A 21,130-nucleotide genomic window follows, 5' to 3' on the forward strand; every position below is an offset into this window, starting at 1 on the left:
TGGTGCATTATCCTGCTGGAAGTAGCCATCAGAGGATGGGTACATGGTGGCCATAAAGGGATGGACATGGTCAGAAACAATGCTCAGGTAGGCCGTGGCATTTAAACGATGCCCAATTGGCACTAAGGGGCCTAAATTGTGCCAAAAAAACATCCCCCACCCCATTACACCACCACCACCAGCCTGCACAGTGGTAACAAGGCATGATGGATCCATGTTCTCATTCTGTTTACGCCAAATTCTGACTCTACCATCTGAATGTCTCAACAGAAATCGAGACTCATCAGACCAGGCAACATTTTTCCAGTCTTCAACTGTCCAATTTTGGTGAGCTCTTGCAAATTGTAGCCTCTTTTTCCTATTCGGTAGTGGAGATGAGTGGTACCGGTGGGGTCTTCTGCTGTTGTAGCCCATCCGCCTCAAGGTTGTGCGTGTTGTGGCTTCACAAATGCTTTGCTGCATACCTCAGTTGTAATGAGTGGTTATTTCAGGCAAAGTTGCATTTCTATCAGCTTGAATCAGTCGGCCCATTCTCCTCTGACCTCTAGCATCAACAAGGCATTTTCGCCCACAGGACTGCCGCATAATGGATGTTTTTCCCTTTTCACACCATTCTTTGTAAACCCTAGAAATGGTTGTGCGTGAAAATCCCAGTAACTGAGCAGATTGTGAAATACTCAGACCGGCCCGTCTGGCACCAACAACCATGCCACGCTCAAAATTGCTTAAATCACCTTTCTTTCCCATTCTGACATTCAGTTTGGAGTTCAGGAGATTGTCTTGACCAGGACCACACCCCTAAATGCATTGAAGCAACTGCCATGTGATTGGTTGATTAGATAATTGCATTAATGAGAAATTGAACAGGTGTTCCTAATAATCCTTTAGGTGAGTGTATACTACTCCATTCTGGCCTCTACACAACATCGGTCACACAAACTTGCTTTCAGTTACAGGCAAAAAGCACATCACTGTCAGAATGAAAAAGTGTGGATTTACTCTTCAGAGCCTACAAATGCTTCATGTGAATGTTTTGAGAAACTACAGTAAATCCCTCTAAAGGCGCATGAGTCACTGGGTATTCCAACAAAAATAACAGCTCTTTAAAACACATGGAAACTCTTTGAAAGAACTGTTAATTACAGTAAACACATATTTTGGAGTATGCATATTATCTGTGAGGGGTAAAAGAATATGACAGTGCCAAAAGAAAGGAGGGTGAAGAGAGAGCGAGAGAGAGAGAGAGAGAGAGAGAGAGAGAGAGAGATGATGGTGAAACTCTTCTGACCTTTGACAGATTTTCTGCCTGTGACAGCTGAAACAGTCTTCTCTGTGAAAGGGAGTTAAGGTGTATAAGCATCACAAATTGAGATAATGAGGCATCTGTCTGTCTAATATCTGACCATTGAAGAATGACAAGGTATTTGGCTGTGGAAAAGTTTATATTGCTTTTCTAACCCTACCACTAGCAACTGTGGATAGATAGTCCAGTCAGCTTGAAATATTCAACTAGCTAAAACATTACTCGAATGCTACAATTTGATTTTCCTTTGTGCTTTTCCCTACAATGGGCAACAATGAAACTGTTTCTCTTACCTAAATCTTGCCTTTCCAATTTAATTCATTGGTTGACGCTATGGATGAATAACATTAAAGGAAAAGTTCACACAAAAAGAAAAATGTTTCATTATTTAAAGTGATTGTATCGCTTCAGAAATCTTGGAATGTATGTTTCTCTGTGTGACTGCAAATGTTGTTGTTTTTTTGCTGTCCTTTTTTAATCTAGATGTTGTTTATGCATAGTGAACATTTAATTAGAAAACAGGATCAAAGGTTGAAGGTTACATTTTAAGAAATCAATTAATAATTTGTTTGTTTTTTTATATTAGAGTATTCGACTACAAAATTACTCAAAATGCTCATCCCTAGTCTTTAGTATATATTGTGATTGCTGTTATTAGGGGCCAAGCACTGAAGGCACATACTGTATCTGTTAGTGTTCTATTCATTCTTTCATTTCCTCGCTTTTTCTGGCAGCCCCTAAAACAGTTTTTTATTTTTATTTTAAGTTGTGAAAACTGGCACACCCATCCATTTTTTTTTTTACTTGTCCTACAGCTTTCATCGGAATGTCCACACATTTGGCACCTAATCATAGCAGTCGAAAGTATTCCTTGACATACCAAATCATTTTACGAGTAAAGTATCAAAGAACTTCACAGTGACGATGCATTACCATTGTATCATCGTTATACTTTGATATATTGACACAAAACTTGTCATGTACCATTGCAGCAATACCCTGAGTGTACAGAATCACTTGAGTGACAAAACCACCTACTGGTAAAAACCTTATAGGGCTGCACTGTCTCAATGTAACATCTTGTTTAGGATGCACCGATACAACTTTTTCTCTCCCTGTCTGATTATGATACCAGTGTTGTTTTTCCTAATCAATTACCTATACCTATACCTCACCCTTGTGGAATTGATTGGGAGTACTTTTTATGTGTAATAAAACACAAATCTTTAACTGCACTTACTTACAAAATTGAGAAAATCATAAAATTTTACTCTGAATTTAACACTTTGCACATAGAGGAATCTTCACACATTGGGACGGCAGTGCTCAGTCATTCAGCAAGCTTCATATCGTATACATTTAAATTTAACGGAGCTCATTACAGAAGTCATTTTTATAAATGTACTACATAAATATCACGTTTGTTGTGATCATTCGTTTTGTTTAGAAAGAATAGTAGTTTTCTGCAACTCTCTTGACACTTTCACTTTGGCTGAATACGATACTGGAAGCTCATAATCGGCCTCTGGTCCTTTTTTACAGTCATCATGAGGCTTTAACAACACATGCTGAGCACACTATTATAACGCTACTATTATAAATGTATTTAATGGAAATGCATTTCCCATTTTTAATACATACAGAGGGTTGAGTCAAAGTTATTGTTTGTGTTACTCAACAGTATGCCACACATGCAGTACATACTGTATTAGGTTGAATATAATCATAAATATTCATTAAAACACAGTCAGATCTGCCCCAAGCATTCACAATGATATCTGTAAATGAGCTGATGGCACCTTGTGTAAAACACTATTATTACATCCCATTTTCATTCATACGCAGAGCTAAGGACCAAGCCAATGTCATTCTGCAGAGGACAATTTTTTTTTTGTTTTTACCAGAAATACGAAAGCTGTGTGTCATGCATAGAATCCATTTATTACCTTTAAAACGGTCTGGCCTTTATTTTGGTGAAACACTCCAGGAAGACATTAGAGTGTCTGTGTATAGGCTAGTTCACAGTAATTTAATTTGCTTCTCATTTCAAATCTAGTGAAATGCTCTCCTGATGCCATTCTCAATGCATATTACACAAAAAATAACATATTGCTCTTTAGCTGAACTTGATTCAATCATGGACAGTGGTTCCACTAACACTTTGTGTAGAAAGAACCAAGTTTAAACGTGTCAATGTAACTCATATAAATCTATTTTATTTCTTTATGTACTAACTAGTGAAACTGAATGTTAACATATGAAATACATCCTGGTTGGAAGCACTTCAGTTTAGTTTGTTATGGTTACCACTGCATTTGCTCAACAATGCGAACAATCAGTTTCATGTGTGACATCAACCTGTCCTCATCATTAGCTCAAGCTCCATTCTTCACCATAACCAAACGTAACAAATCATTAAACACTAACAACCTTTATGTTAATCTTGCAAAAAAACACATAAAATAACCCTTAATTTTAACATTTGCTCTTCCTATTGTGTCCCATGCTGGAAATTGAAAATCCCCTGCGAACTGAAATATCAAACATCAACATCTGAGATGAAGTCCGTGTGGAGCACTCACATATTGCGAGCGCCTGTGAAAGCTGAAACAGCTAAGAGTGTGACAACACAGCAGCACTTTTTCACTCTGAAGCAGAGCGCATAAAGACAGTATATTTATTTATTTATGAAATGCTGCCTTTTGTGATTGACAAAAGAAGACAAATCGTTTGTCTTCAAGAGACTTTGAATAAAATGCCTAGTAATATGGACTACTTTTATGGTGCTTTTTTCATTAGTTTATGTCATTTTTGGAGCTTGACATTAACAATCATCACTAACAAACAGTATCGGATTTGGATCGGATTCATCAGACCCACCGCCGATCCAGTTAGAAATGTCAGTATCAGATCCGATACCAATGCAAGCATCGGATCAGTGCCTCCGTAATCTTGTTGCAGCAAAGATTTGAACTCATTATGAATGGGACTAACCTTTAATGCTTTAAATTCAATACAGCACCCACAACAGAAAGAGAGAGAGAGAGAGAGAGAGAGAGAGAGAGAGAGAGAGAGAGAGAGAGAGAAGAGAGAATATCTGTTTATCTCTGTTGTGTCTCTTAGAATAGCATAAGTAAATATACCGTAACAGGGTTTGTCCTCATTCTCATTACATAAGATGCAGAGAGGGTGCCAATGCTAACCCTAAATCTCTTATTCACTGACTGCAGTTGAAAACGATTCCACACTTAACCCTCGCCCACAGATCTCACTGCCGTGAGTGTGTGCTGCTTGTGTGGGAAGATAGATTTCCTTAAGGTGTGGGACACAGATGTGAACTTCCCTACCCTACAACTTTGAGTCATCCAGTACCTGCAACCTATAAAACTTGAGAGACACAAACATACAGGTGCTGCAGGCAAAGATGCTGCCCATCTGACCTCAATCATAAACCAAAAACACTAATACTTACAGCTATGAAAACGGTGATGATAAAGAATGAGCAGGTTACATACAAACCAATATCAGTTAAAATAATTTTTTTGCAAAACCTAGATTCACAAAGGATAGACCACAGACAGCACGCCCACAGAGTGTGACCATTTGATGCAAATTGCACACAAAGCCAGAAAGCACTTTTTTTTTTATCTGGCAAGCTACAATCTGATTGGCTTGTTTTACACAATTTCAGGGAGTAAGAGTGCACAGCTTTGTTTTTTTTTCAAGCAACCAGGTTGATACAATAAGCCCTTTTGAGGCATTACGGACATCTAAATTGATCAATCAGTCGTTTTATTTTTTTTCATTACACGCTGGTTTATCAGAGATATAGCATACCAGAATAAAAGGAAATCATGGGGAAAGAAATACTTCCTATAATGGTGCAATTGCAAAAAGAACATACCAGGGAAAATAGCGTATGTGTAAATGTGTAGAAAGGCAGACTGATTAAAAGTTCTGTTTGCTTCTACTCGCAGAAGTTCCATCAAACCAACCAAAAAGATTTGCACGGCATGACTCAAGAAAGTGTTTTCAAATTTATGAGTGCTATGTGCATCAGATGGTTAGAGCAGTGGGTGTTTTACAAAATCATTGATTCAACTGCTTCGTTCAAAAACACCACTAATTGGAAACCAGAGTATGAGAGCAGTTTAGATATCGGAGTTCTGCTTGATACTTTGGCTTATTTTGGAACTATTTTTGATGCTGGTGAAGAAATGTACTATCTGTCCAATTTTGTCTGAAACATAAGTTATTCTAAGTAGTTTTTAATGAACTGTTGTATAAAAACAAAAACACACTAGCAACAGTTCTGTTGATCTTAAGATCAGCACTAATGTAGGGGGCCTGGGTAGCTGGCTACTACCCCTGGAGTTCGTTAGTTCGAATCCCAGGCCGTACTGAGTGACTCCAGCCAGGTCTCCTAAGCAACCAAATTGGCCCAGTTGCTAGGGAGGGTAGAGTCACATGGGGTAATCTCCTCGTCGTCCCTCTAATGTGGTTCGTTCTCGGTGGGGCAAGTGATGAGTTGAGCGTTGATGCCACAGTGAATGAGTGAAGCCTCCACATGTGCCATGTCTCCGTGGCAACGCGCTCAACAAGCCACGGGATAAGATGCACAGGTTGAAGGTCCCAGACACGGAGGGAACTGAGATTCGTCCTTCACCACCCAGATTCAGACGAAGCACTACGCAACCACGAGGACTTAAAAGCACATTGGTAATTGGGAGTGCCAAATTGGGAGAAAAAGGGGAACCCCCCCCCCCAAAAAAAAAGAAAAAGAAAATATCAGCACAGCTGTGATTTCCTGCTGCTATAGCACTCTTGCTCATGTGATATTACTTAATTGTTTTCTTAATTGATATTTGTCTGCGAAATAATCAGAAGTCCTTTTGGAAGGACAGACATTCTGATCACAATGCCTATACATATTTTCCAATATTGTTCAGTATTTTCTGTACAACCGTTCCTGGAGACTGCGACGTACTTATTTGGCAAACATATGACTATGCAGGACTACACAAAGGACATACATTGTTTTGATGTGAAAGTGGGACTTATAAAATAGCCCTTTCTCTTTGTTGCTTCAAACTTCAATGACAACTGAATCTAAAGCTTTTCATTTTGCTAGAACCACACTTCACACACAGCTTCAGGCTGTGCATGCAATCTGATTTATGGGATTTGTTCTGTTTCACCATTCTATTCATAAATTGTTTTAAAACTCTGGTGCCCACATTTTTAAAGCCAACATATCCACAATTAACAGGGTTCATCTTTAAAAACCAAAGAGGGATGTTTGTTTTTTCTTCTTTCTTCTTCTTAAAAATGTATCCATTCTTTTACCACGGTTTCTCACCTTCCTCTCTATTTGTGCATCTCTGAGCAACTTGCAACTTTGTATTACAGCACTTTTCATATTACTGCCTTATTAGGACAAATTGCTTCTGTTGTATTCCTCATTTGAAAGTCACTTTGAATAAAAGTGTCTGCTAAATGAGTAAATGGAAGCATAAATGTAAATGTGTACAGCTTTTATACATGCTCTATTTTCTGGAGAACTGCATTCATTTTATTCTTGCTACAACGCTAAAGCTAGAGCCAATCAATTTACAGGACCCTTCAGGCAGTGCCGAGTGGAGCCGCATGTGTTTATTGTACTGATAGCTCATCCCTATCCCACCTTTCCCCTCCCACTTTTAATCCCTTTATCCTTTTAAATTAAAATAGTCACTTCAAAACTCTTCCCACTACTACTTTCAAGCTTGAGCTAATAAACTTCAAAACTGCTAACCTGTAATTCTCTGTAGGTTAAAGCTAAATGTCAAAAGTCCAGGGATAAACTTTGTCAAACAAACATAAGCCTTGAACAATTCTCTCTGCATTTGTTATCGCCACTCTTACAATTTCCTTTTCTGCTATGATTAATGTGTTTTGATTAAACTTGAAAAATTCATTGTTTGTGCTTGTGCTTGCCAATCTGGATTTAACTCTCATGGAATTAAACGGAATAGACTTGGATTGACAAAGTGCGTGGGGAGAAAGAGAGAGCCCAGAAAGACAAGTCCAAAAGGACTGTGTAAAGCAGTCAATGGAAAGGAGGCGGCGAGAACCGGCTTGACAATATAAATTATATTTTAATAATAAACTGAAACAAACATGACGGACATGTCCGTAAATGATCTCTCTCTCCCGTACTATCCTCCGCAGTCGGCCTTTATCCCTCTCGGAGGCTTAATTAGCCTGATAAAGGACCGGGTGTGTAGAATCACGACCAGCCCTGCCCTCAGCTCTGCCACAGACTGAAACTGGCTAAATCCTAATGTACATTTTAAACTACACATAGATGGTCAGAATTGCATTTACAATCTATAGGCATGGCGATATGATATTAATTAATTATTAACTGCTAAATATTGCACACACTAGGCTCTGACTGTTCCTAAAGCAGAGCTCCCACCAAGCAGAATATCAGATACATCATTCTAGCAACTGTTTCGGGTGCTAACCATTTTTATAAATAAAACTGCTCATTTAAATAGACAGCAGGATACAGACCAACAGTCTAACAATATAAGTGTAAGCTCGGTTAAATCCTTCTGTCACTCAGCTACTTTCTGATTTATATCTTGTCCCTCAATATTTTTAAGCTTCATCGAGACTAAAAGCAACACATGATGAATAAGAGCAATAAAAGAAGAGAGAGGCAGCAGGGGGTGGGCTGATGGGTAATGGTGGAAAGAATTTGGCTGGTACCAGGAAAAAAGAGGTGCAATGCACAGTTTTCAGCGTTTGCTGGTAGCAGCGCTTTCTCTACAGCTAATTGCCATTAAAAATTAGAGTAGACACATTAACTTAAGAGATTTAGCTGTTGGGTGCCCAGTGAAGTGGCCTCTCCTGTACCCTGTAATTACAATTAGCATAAAAAGACAAGTTGCAGCACCCAATCTTCTCTCTTCACCTTTCTCCCTAGGAGCCAAAGAATGAAACTAGAGCTTCACTGTAATGCTGTTTTTGTAGCGAGAGACTGTCGACGGGATAAGGAGAATGTTTCATGGAGAGGATTAGCAAATTCTGCAAAGAGACTCAGAAAACTAACCAAGAATTTGATTTGTCATTTCATCTCAAGGTCAACCCCCATCTGAGCTGTTAAAGCAATGAGAAAGCATGAGCTCGGAATGATACTAAATAATAATATGATATAAATATGTTATTGAACTAGGGATGGGCATTCATCAGTAATTTGGTATTCAAATATTTAAGCTAATAAAAAACAAATATTCAAATATTCTATTATTTAAATGAAGGTAATTAACTCTTTCCCCGCCAAACACAGAATTTTCCGGGTTTTATGAAAAAACGCTTCCCCGCCAAACACGGAATTTCCGGGTATCCGTGTTTTAGGTGGTATACGGTAAGGAAGACCCGCACGCATGTTTTGAAAGAGTACGCAACTCTTTGATCAAAGAAACAGACTGCGATCGTCTCAAACGTGAAGTGGAACACCATACTAATACTAAAGCATTTGTTTGATAAAAATGCCTTTTTCTCAGCTTTTTGTCTGAAATGTTGTTTTTGACAAAACCTACCTCTGTTCAAGTGGCAATAAAAAAAGAACAAATGAAGATAAAATAAAATCGGTTTTTTTGCCTAAAAGCAGAGGCTCAGATCTTTATTTTGATATATAGCATCTTCATATATTCATGGAAGAAAATATTATGCGGGCCATTAAAATTTAGCGAAAATCGTCAAAAACCCTGGCGGTGGCTGGCAACTTTTTTTTAAAACGCTGGCGGGGAAAGAGTAAATGAGAAAGAGACGTACAATTATTTTCTTAGTCACAAAGGTTGCGTCACCATAAAAAAAAACAAGCTTCTAATTATATTCAAAACAAGCTTTTATCATGTCATTTGTTGTTTTTTTTTGTAATATTTAAACAAGCAATGCGTGAAAACAAAAAAAAAGAATAGAATTGAAGTATTTAAGCTCACGCAAAGCGAAGAAAAAGAAACCGCTAATGAAGTAGACTGATAAAATACTCTGAATATAATAGTTATCATGTTTATCTTGTATCTCATGTCATGTTTTTGTTGAGAAAAACAAGCATATCTACATGCTCAGTAAACTATACTCATTAATACACACCAGTTTAAATGATGGAATGTCCCTTACCTCAGCTAGCAAAGTCTTTCTCGGATGCCAAGTTTGTTGTTTACAGAAGCCTCACGGAGGATTATGTTGCTACGGGGATGCTGTTTTCTGAACAGCTGCATATATATGAGAGTAATGTGTACACCACCTATCCAGTACATTTAAACAGGAACCCAGCTTTCTCACAGTAAGCGACATTCTCACAATAACCCGCTTTTCTGGTGTCCATCTGAACATACTGACAGAACCGTTTGCTCAACAAATGTGATCAACTTGTGTCCCAACTCAACAGCGCCACCCAGTGCATTCCGTTATAGCTGCCAGTTTTAGTTTGTGTGTTCAGGACTTAACATGCATCTCACTGTATAAATGGCAAGAACATTCATGAGCTCAGGAGTACATGATGCACTAACTCACAAATAGTTTCTTACCATCATTGACCTGTGACTCCTGAGAAGTGCTGGGCTGCTGCGGTTCATCCTCTAGGTCATAGTCCGTTTGCGTCTCTGCATTCTGTTGCTGTAGAGTCTGCGTTCCCTGTGATGTAACAATGGGGGCCTGGTGTCGTGGCTGGAGACCAATCGCATTCATCAGGCCCAACTCTCTGTGAGACCGCCAATCAGTCCTACTGTTCCAACAAACAAGACACATCCAGTTGCAGAATGAGTGACAGCTACACAGAGTCTTGCAACAGCATCACTCAGTCTTCAGGCCATTCTGGTCTGATCTGATATGACAGAGAATATAACTCAACACAGTGCTAGAGGCGATTAAGATGGGAAAAAAAATTGTGGATGTGTGCGTGTATAACTGCTTGGTTGGTAAAGGAATAGTTCACCCAAAATGTACATTCAGTCATAATTTACCCCTCCAACAGAATGTCTTTTTAATTAAATTCCAGTAGCACTGTAAACAACACAAGTTCTTGCGTAAATGTGTGCAACTGTGAACGAGAGACAAAACCTATCACAGGGATCATGAGATGGGAAAATTTTGAGATTTGAGAAAATTTCTGTTTGCCGTGCGTATTTTTTTCCGTACCCATGTTAACATGTAAGAGCTTTTACACTGCACGCGGATGCAGTCCGTCGATCCGTTCCAGTTGCGGTGCGTATACAGCACTGCAGCAATGGTTTACGCACGGAGTCTATTTTTGCTGTGCTGCACCGCACTGAATTAAAGTGGCAGCGCATTGTTCACATTAAAATAGACATAGATTGACAAGAAACTGTAATAATTTAATCATATACGCATAATTACAGTTAATGTGTTCTACAGTTACTAAATTACAGGGTCAAGAAAAAAAAAAGTATGATTATAGACCCAAAAGTTATAAAATGCCATCATATATGATTTTTTTTACCCTAAAAAAAGACGGTGAACCCATTCTTCTCCTTCTTAGCAACAGATATCGCGCGATAGCTTTTCTTCTGTCAACAACTCAAACTACATGTAAAACAAAGAATCACAATGATTAAAATTAATTTTCATACTGTTTCAATGCCTTAAACAATCTCAAAGTTAAGGTTTGGATTTAAAATAAAAATTCCTTACACATTTTTGATTTTGTGGCATACAGAAACTACGGATCAGTAGCGCACTGCAAACGCAGCATATGTGAAAGCACTATAGCGCGTGCTGCTCCTGTATCGCATACGCACTCCACACGGAGTATGTGTGAAACGGGCGTGAAACGGGCCGTCTCCGGTAAACCTTGTGAAGAGACTTCGTTAGTTGAACCTTGCGAATCCCCCTTCTCCTCATCTCTTTTTCGCTTAAAATAAAATGCGATGTCGCCAATACCACTACTTTTTCCATTGTTCACCTTTCTCTCTCTGACTGGACCGCGTCATCACAGCAAACTCCGCTTCGGTAATGTGGGTTTTGTAATTTTGAAACAAATATCTTAAAAGGGGGTTACGTTTGTAATCGTTAATCGCACACTATGCTCGTAAATAATTTTTCCAGTTCGCACATATCTATTTTTAGGGGCAAATGCGAGTGAAATACTCGCACTGTACAGCCCTGTATCAGAAGACATAATATGACTTGATGAGTTGCATGGACTGCTTTTATGATACTTTTGGGTCATTTTGTAAGATTGTGTACCTATTTAAAAATGTAAACACTGGGTATTTTCTTTGTGGCAGGGATTGTAAAGTTCAGGAAGTGCAGGGGCTGATAGGTCTAAACAGGGGGTGAGTCTGTTTTGCTTTTAGTGGTGGCCTGGCAATGTTCTGTCAGACCTAGACCTTAACAAAAAAAAGGTGCATAAAATGGAAGACCAGTTTAGATCAAATAGAAACATTAGCACAATTAGCATCAAATATGCCACATCACATACAGCCAGCTGTGTTCTACTTTAATGACATGCTCCTCTTGTCAGCATGGACAGCGATAGGAGGGCTGGTCGACGATAATTTGAAGGGAGGCGAATCCTCAGTCATGCATGAAATATAGTGCACAATAAACAGCCCAAGTCAGCGATAAAATAGGTTCTTAAAGGGAAAGTTGTATATCTACTCAAAACACGTGTAAAAGCAATAAATAAAAAATATAAATATTTATAGGTTGTAACAAAAATTAACTATATTCCCTCACTCCCCCAATGTAGCCTATGACAAATTAAATAGAGCTGAAGTAGTGATATGATAATATTCATTATCAATCTATTTCTGCCTAAAGTACAGTTGGTGTTACTATAGCAAATTCAAGGGTGGTCATGTAGAATTCTGTGACGAATTAAAATGGTTTCCGCTTCTCGCACCTTGCTTCTCACTGATTCTCATGCTCACGCTGCTCAGTCCATTGAGCCATATCCATCTACAGAGCCATACAGGTGAATTAGCCGAGGTTGTGCCTCTGCCTGTATATTTGATGCTGCTAAACCAGATAATTCAGATGCGTTGCTAGACTTCAAAATGAGATAAACCACAGTACAAATGCAAATTGAGGACCAACTGATATACTCTAAGTCTAGATAAACATTTTAATGCAAAGAGTGACGATAGATTTGATTAATATGAGTGATTTTTGGGTGAACGAAACCTTTAAAATAGTGCCAAGAAATTGACATACTCAGAGGTGAAGCAATGAAAAAAAGAATATATACAATATAAAAGAACCCTCTTTTAAGGTTGAAGCCAAAACGTTGGTTTAAACAAGGTTGCTGGTTTCCAGATAGTAAAAACAAACAATGCACAACTTATTGGTACTCTCAATGAAAAGTATGTCCATACTCACCGTGCCCTTTCTCCACCCCTGCTGCTATTGGTGCCTACTCTTCCACCATTATTGATGGTGAACATTGTCTCAGAGTGTTCAGAAGTACTGCTGCCATCTGAATCCACATCACTGCACTCATATTTTTTGACAGACAGACACACACACACACACACACACACACACACACACACACACACAAAGGGAAACAAAGAAAAAGCAAGTGAGAAGTGCCTGAAATACAGGTAATGCTCATGGGCAATGGCAATGGCATACCTAGAATCGGAAAAAAATATATTTTTAAATCTGCAGACAAAGAATTAAACAAGTTTATATTGAGGTGGTATCCTCCAGTATTACTTAATCACAAATAGATTAAATTAAGACCTCACTGAAGAGGAAGAAAAAGAGGCATGTAATCTGCTCTCACCTTTGTTTTCTTGATAAAACTAAATGCACAAGAACATCTCATGAACGATAGTACAAGGTACATCTTTGTTATGTACATGTTTTAGAAATGAATCTGGCAACCAAAAAAGCTTCTCACACTGCTCAGATTTGGAAACCCTTGATTCTTTATAGGGGTTAATTATGTGCTATGTGCTATGTTTTTAAATATGGAGCTCTTTAACTTCAGAAAATACAGTATGAGAACAATGTATTGAGCTTAAGCAACTGCAAATAGAAAGACACACCTCTCTCTTTCTCAGCAGTGTGAGAGATGTAGTCCATTGGCTGTTCATTTGCCTAGCTTAAAGAAACTCACTTTGCTCCCAAAAGGACTCCTCCAATGCATATATGCAACTCATTAGCATAGCTCTGACAGCCCCATGGTTGCTGAAGCTGACATCCATTTCATCCAACCATCCAGCACACCTGTCTCAACCCCAAAGCTACCAGAGATCTGATACCTCCCAATGGGCCTGTCCAGTTCTACTTCTTACCCCATTTTTCCTTTTCCTTTTCTACTCTTTTTTTTCTATGGCATCTTAACGATTCCTGTTTAAAGAGTGGATCAGGTCAAAGGGATGGGGAAAGTTCTAAAAAGTGAGGAATAATTTCAAATTTGATATATAATGTAATTTCACTTCATTTCTGAAAAAATGCTGGGGACCATGCTTTGAACAGGCATTATGCTTTGATGTCCATTGCATGCACAGTTTTGAAAACCCCTCTGCTCATGGTATTCTTTAACATAATCAATATTTGTGCACTTTAAAATGTATCTCTTCTCAACACATCATAATAAGCGGGTGTTCCCAGAATAAGAGCAGGTTGATTTCAGGATCCACTGGAGGATAATTACTAGTTTTAGTGGGATTGATCCCTCTCGCTCAGAAGATCATCAACAGCTGTAGAGTAACAGCCCTATGTATACTGACAGAACGAAGCCTGTGTGTTGTCCTGGCTACTTTCAGACCCAGAGTGAGGTGAAGCAGATATTCCAAACTTTTGCATGAGAAAAAAAAAAAGAAAAATCCACATTCCAGAGGTGGTCAAAATAATAGTATTGACATGAAGGACCCAGTAAGGCCCTAATAGAGTAGGGCCACAGCTTCACAGCGCTGCAAACCTTTGTGGAATGCATCCTGTCTTGAACTATATATAGGGGAATGTTACAAATATCAAAAAGAACACGCTCCAATTATTTTGAGGGATTGAGCTGGACAAATAATTTGCACTCTTGGTTCCAAAACCTCATATAACATGTAAAGAATGTTTATATTGTGGAAGCAATGGCAGGTGTTATCCTTCATCCTGGTGTTCATAAAAATAACTCCTGAATTTGTTTAATAGGGTGCATAAGGTATTATCATCCTGAAATATGGGAACATTATAAGTTTGTCCAATATAATGGTGTTGTTAAACAGGCTCATATTTCTTATAACTTGTACATCAATAAAGATACATTGTTTGCTGTTGGATGAAAGGGTTAGCATCCAGCTAAATTCATTTTTATCTCTGCACTTTCACAAACTCTGATTTTAGCTGAAAAAGCAAGAATTGATGCACCTTCGAAAATTCACTGGGAAATTATCCAGGCACCCTTGACATACTGTTTTTAACATGCAGTTGCCCCAAAAAGTATTTGGACACTTAAGCCACTATTAAAAATTGAATGTATGAATGCCATTGCATTACATAAAACATTCAAACCAAGAAGCATTTGCAAACAAATAATGCTACAACTTTTATCAGAGCTAACCTGACAAGGTCAGATTTAATGGATGCATGAAGTCAATTACATTTAAGTTCACACAGTTGTCCTAACAGAGAAACAAGTGTAGTTTGTCACACTGACAATGCATACACAATGCGCAATGTTTGGCAACCTGTCCAAACAGTCTTTATTTTGAACAACATTACTATTGTTTTTATAATTTGCTACCTAACAAAATTATTTTCTTTTTATGTTTTGCTTGGAAATACTTTTTGAAGCAACTGTACAATGACTTGGGACACACTATTCTTATCTTGCATACTATTTAGGAAGAAAAGAATACAAATTACGATGCAGACCTTTTCTTCAAGTTTTCTGTAAAGTGTTTGTCGATTCTTGCAGGTAACATCTAACCATAGATCCTCTTCTCAAAAGCTATTTGAAATGATTCTTCAACACATTAAATCATTTTTCTGCTTTTGTGATAACCAGAGGGTTACAGGAGAAAATGGCAAAGAGAGGACAATTATTCTCATCCGGAGTCCCCTTGTCAATTTCTCCTCAGGGATCAATAAAGCATGCCTGTCTGTAAGCTTAACTTCACATGATTTCAGAATGAATAGATCTGGGTCTGGGACAGGGCTCTACAGTGCGAGTATTTCACTCGCATTTGCCCCTAAAAATAGACATGTGCGAACTGGAAAAATTATTTACGAGCACAGTGTGCGAATAAAGATTACAAACGTAACCCCTCCCCCCTTTTTAAGATAATTTTTTAAAAATGACAAGACCCACATTCCACAAGCGGCTTGTGCCAACCACAGTAGAGTTTTCTGGGATGACGCGGTCCAGTCAGAGAGAAAGGTGAACGATGGAAAAAAAGTAGCGGTATAGGTGACATCGCATTTTATTTTAAGCGAAAAAGAGATGAGGAGAAAGAGGGATTTGGCGAGGGGGATTCGCAAGGTTCAACTAATGAATTCTCTTCACAAGGTTTACCTGAGACGGCTAACGTTAGGGATGCTGAAAACAATGTTAGCGAAGATACCGTGACCACAGCTGTCACTTCAACGTCCACTGTAGCCGGTGGAGGGAGAACATATAGATTCAGTGCAAATTGTCTCAAAATGTTCCCATGGATAGAGTTCGAAAACAACATCATGTTCTGCAAATATTGTAGAGGGCAGAAACAGGAGGGCAACTCGTCCTTCGTGTCAGTTAACACGCATCTGAAATAGTGATGGTCGTTTGCGATCGATTCGGCTCTTGTAGGTGAACGTTGGGAGCCGGCTCGCATATCAGAATCTATTTATACAAATATATCAAACAAATTAAGATACGAATAATCAAAAGATTTAAAAATAACGATGCTCAAGCGCACACATTAGTTCTGACTGTCCGCTCAGACTAAAAGCCTCACCTGTTGTTCCTGTCAATCAGACACGCAGTGCCAACCAATGAACCAAAGATGTGTGAGAGAGGGCGGAGCCAACTTATGTTGTTCAGATTGTATTTGAATTGTTACATTTATATGCATTTTGTTTATATACACTGAAAAGTTATACTTTAAAAGCACACGTGAAATAACATCCTTCTTTTATACCGGTACATTTATTTCGATTTGTGGGATGCTGCAGTTTTGTAAATTATTTATTTTTCTTTGACATGGTGCATTATTCTATTATCAGTACTGCCGCTACCTACATGCATACTACACAGTTTGCGTAGGACATCAACTCCCTAGGGGGGCACCATCTTACCCTAGGATGGCACCAGAAAGTCCACCGGCTGCCCTTACTCGCTCGCTATACGTTATTCAAGGACCCGAAAGCAGTTACGGAACACAGACGATTGCTTCACGCTCATATCATGCGTAGGGCATCAATTTGGCCAGCGGTGGCCCTGTCTATTATGCTGTTAAGACTGTATTCGTTTTGAATGGTTAGATTTATATGCACTTTGTTTATATACAATAAGTTATACTTTAAATGCAAATGTTTAATAGTATTATTTTTCTTAACAAATCAATGCATTTTTAAATACATTGTGGTTAAGGTAGAGTATAATTTCATTTAATAATTTTATTAGAATTGTTTTAACACCAATTATGAAAACAGCCGGAATGCCCATTGCTAATCTGAAAAGAGATAGTATAGCGAATCATAACATCTCATGGCGGCATATCCAGTGCTCTGGATGAGACAGGAGAAACCATCAAGCTCGGTGTCAGCAGCCTTGAGGAGGCAAGTGCTGCAGTCTGAGGAGGAGAAGTGGAAGCAGCTGAAAATAAAGATAAACAGCACATACTTTATTGTGAAAGAAGAACCTTCCGTCAAATTTGGGCCGCTTATCAGACTCCACAACAAAAACTGAGTTTACATTAATCCCACATACGACAATGTGTGGAGATGATCGGTCAAATTGCTGACATAATGAGAGATCGCTGGCTGACCTCTAAGTATGCCAGACGGTCAACATACAAAAGCAGCTGGACAACTGATATCCTTTGATTCTAGTAGGCATGGGTTCAATGTTTGGTTTGGGAGGTATGTGCTGTTCCACAGATGTGTGTGTCCCTTAGTACATGCGCACACACTCATACACGCAGTATAAATATGTATGTAATAAATGGTTTGTTAATAAACTCTGTATTACATTTTCACTGTGCTCCTAAATGTTTTTGTGTACTCCTACATTTTTTCATTTAGGAGCACATGTACTCCTTGAGAAAAAAAAGTTAGCGTAGAGCCCTGGTCTGGGAGCATATTCACATCTGCATTTCCAAGGAAACACCACAAAGAACAAGGGACATTCCAAGGAGATCAAGAGGTGAGGTTCTTGAAAAATACCAAGGAGATGAAAAAATTTGACTATGAGAGCAGTCCTTTATGAATGAAGTGAGAAAATTTGGAGAAGGCTAAAAAGCTAAACTAAAAGTCTAAGCAAAGAGACTTCTAAAAAGGTGTGCCACCAAGGGGCCTATTACAATTCTAAATGAGTTCCAGTCCTCCAGGGCAGAGATGGGAAAACCTGGGCATAAAAGCATACCTATTACATTAATCTGAAGGTAGACATGAGGAAAGACTTTGTTGGGAGAGAAAAATTCCAAAACAAGATAATAGTCAGATGGTCCATAATTAGCTTTTGGGCCTCAATGGAAGGAATGCTTTGTGTGTGGCACAAGGCTAACTCAAAGGTGCCAAAGGAGGGTTAACAGATTACATTTGGGAGTTGAATACATTTGCATTCAGTTACTTTTTTATTTTCAGTAATATTTGTAATGATTAGTGGAAAAAGCATTTCATAGTTTCAATCTGTCATAATGCAATGTATAAAGGCCCTGGCAAAATGCAGTAAATCAAAAAGTTGCACAACTCCAAAATGTAATAAGAACATGTTTTCATTGGTGGATTTGAAATTGAAAATAATTCTAAAAAAAATTTGAAATCATAATAGGAAAACTAGGAGAAGGAACAAAAAATATGAATGTTCCTTCCATGCAAATGATCACCTCATTTTCTGACCGGAATATATATATTTGTGCAATATTGTTTACATTAGACTGAGACAATTTGCGGTCACCTCTGAAGCCATTGGCCAATTTGGATCTCTCCAAACCACACCACCTTATCTTTCTCTGGGGAGTGGACACCACGAGGTAAATAAAATACAAATAAGGGTGTTTGTTTGTGTCTGTGGGTTTGTGTTTTTGGTGCATTTTTCTGCTTTCTCTAATTAGCAAACTGTTTGGTTTAATGAAGTGAGAGCATGTTGTTTACATTGGAGAGACAGTGTTTGTGCTGCAACATAGGCTTTTTGTATCCACGGTAACCTTGATGATAATTATGACAAACCCGCAGAATAGAACTTCCACCAACCAAGCTGCAAATTATAAAACCAAATACAGTGGAGGGAGACGAGCCTTGAAATGAATGAATTAGTGTCTCTCATACTTTAACTAACATCCAACACTTGTAGAAAAACGTATTTTTTGCTTAAGAACTGACAAAACCCAAGAATGTATTTGGGATGAAGAAAATGACATTAATTTACATAAGCACAAAAAAGTTCCATCTTAACCAGAAAACAAAAGCAGATGGGCATAGCAGCAGGAAAAAAGGAAATCTGACTGGGTTCAAAAGAAGACAATTTTAGAACATCACAATTTATGGCTCACACACCATACTTGCAACTTATTTTATCATAGTTAACATTCTTCTAATTTCTTTTGTTGATCCATATATAGATTTTTAAGTGCCCATTATTTTCCAATCCAGCTAGGTTTCTTAAACAATCTTTCTAAAAGCACTTTATTTTTTTAATATACAACAGATAGTTCCAGTCCTCGAATCTGATTGGACAAGAGACATTCCATAAGCACTGATGGACTCACACCATCAGCACTCAGACGCTTCAATGTGTGTGTGTGTGTACCGTTCGTGCAATACTAAAGTGTAAGAGCAGTGCAGATCTGTTAAGAGCTATGGTTTGTCTTTTTTTTTTTTACATTACATATGTTAGCCAGTAGGTGGTGGCAAAATATAATTTTTGTGTGTAATATGAGCCAGTTAGGTGGCGTAAAGTGAATCCGCGTCAGCCGTTTACATACAACCGCTCTTTGTGATCGCTTACTACAATTATTACACTACACTTCTAAAATGATCAAAAATGTACTTGTTCATTGAACTGTTGTATATAAGCAATATCACACTCGCAATCGTGCTATATGGCCGTAGATCAGCACTGTTGTAATTACCTACGGCACTCAGCAGTGCTGATGTAGGGCCATATCGCACTCTTGCTCTTGTGATATTGCTTAAATATAAACAATATGTGTGCACAAATATTAAAGAAAGTGATTTCTGCAGCCTGTGAAAAACAGATAGAGGGATGAGAGAGTAATGATTTTAGGTGACTCACACAGGTCTGCAGATAACCAAATCTCCTTTGTTGGTTCCATAAGCAAGTCCAAGCCCTGGTTCTGGCAGCCAACGAGCAGAATTGATACTGACGTGCCTCCGCTGGTCGGGGGCTATTGGATACACCACATCAAACACCCTCTGAAAAAAATACAATAATACACCAAAACCATGTTTACACTGTCCAACATCCCACTCTGTGGTTTCATTCATTGTGTCAGTCACCAGCAGCTCCCATCATCCTCTCATGTAGAAAGCAGTCTGGGTCACATGACAGTACTGCTAGCATGACAGAGATGCGACTAAACTGTAAAGTCAAATGCCTTATTCCAAAGTACTCTTTTTCTTTCTTTTCAATCCATTTCCCCCATCCCTGTCTGTCAGCCCTGGCATACTACTTACACTCCACTAGCTCTAGAAAAAAAAAAAAAATAGAAGAAAATAGGACAAGCTCATATCTGCCAGGGAGAGAGAGAAAGCAGTCTCATTCATCTGCAGATGAGTGAACAACAGACAAACTCTTTTCCTCTCTTTATGCTAGTCAGTGGAATTTCAGGACTAGGATAAAAGTGGTGTTTAAATGTTGCATGTGTGTGTGTGTGTGTGTATCTCTGTGCACCACTACCTGAATGCTTATGAGCTCTCTGTGAGTGCATCTGGAACTAACAGATTGTAGGGATGTTTAGGGCTCAGCAAAGAGGATGTTGTAAATGTCTCATGCTCTTCTTAAAGTGTGTATTGTGCTCTAAAGAAAGCTGCATAGACTGCGTAAAAAGAAACACTTAAACTATCATATACTATTCACAATATGAGTTATTTTCCATTTAGCTACTGTACAATTGTATTCATTTTCAACAACAGACAGTTTTTCAAATCTTATTTTTAGGCAACTCATTCATCTACATCCTTTCAGTTCCATAATATTCCACAGCTCATAAAACAGACATTAACTACAAATTGACCAAAAAACAAAGACAACTTGGACAATTAGAGAACATTGGCTGAAAAGTAGCATGGAAAGAGCACTATGAAACAGCTTGAGCATTAAAATTTGTCTTACATTAAAAACTTTATATGAAATGGTTGTTTACAGCTAAGCTAGAGACAGTGCCTTGGGCTAGCCTTTGTTCATTTTCTTTCTCGCTTACTCTCCGGTGTATAATTTATCCTGGTAATAAGAAGACACATTAACGATGCTGATGTATTAAACTCATTCATTATCAACCATATGAGAAAATATCATTTTAAATAAACAAAAAGATCACTTCTAATAAAGAAAGGCATGAGGGAAAAACAGAACAAATTAAAATGATAGAATATAAAATGATATAAACTAATAAATAAAAATAATGTGAGAAGAAATGTCTCTAAAAA

General features: G+C 38.3%; 1 protein-coding gene across 3 annotated transcripts in view; it reads right to left on the reverse strand.

Moving 5' to 3' along the window:
- Positions 1-21,130, reverse strand: part of ambra1a (autophagy/beclin-1 regulator 1a) — a 92,818-nt gene that overhangs the window by 8,201 nt on the left and 63,487 nt on the right. For 2 of the 3 annotated variants that reach the window (XM_052153772.1, XM_052153790.1), the window contains exons 15-17: positions 19,758-19,897; positions 12,698-12,808; positions 9,886-10,082 (exon numbers count right to left, since the gene is read on the reverse strand). In XM_052153772.1, the coding sequence (XP_052009732.1) occupies positions 9,886-10,082; positions 12,698-12,808; positions 19,758-19,897 (448 nt within the window). The remainder of the gene's footprint in view (positions 1-9,885; positions 10,083-12,697; positions 12,809-19,757; positions 19,898-21,130) is intronic. The other variant, XM_052153782.1, reaches the window with a different exon arrangement.

The sequence above is a fragment of the Xyrauchen texanus genome, chromosome 2, assembly GCF_025860055.1.
Source record: "Xyrauchen texanus isolate HMW12.3.18 chromosome 2, RBS_HiC_50CHRs, whole genome shotgun sequence".
Lineage (NCBI taxonomy): Eukaryota > Metazoa > Chordata > Actinopteri > Cypriniformes > Catostomidae > Xyrauchen > Xyrauchen texanus.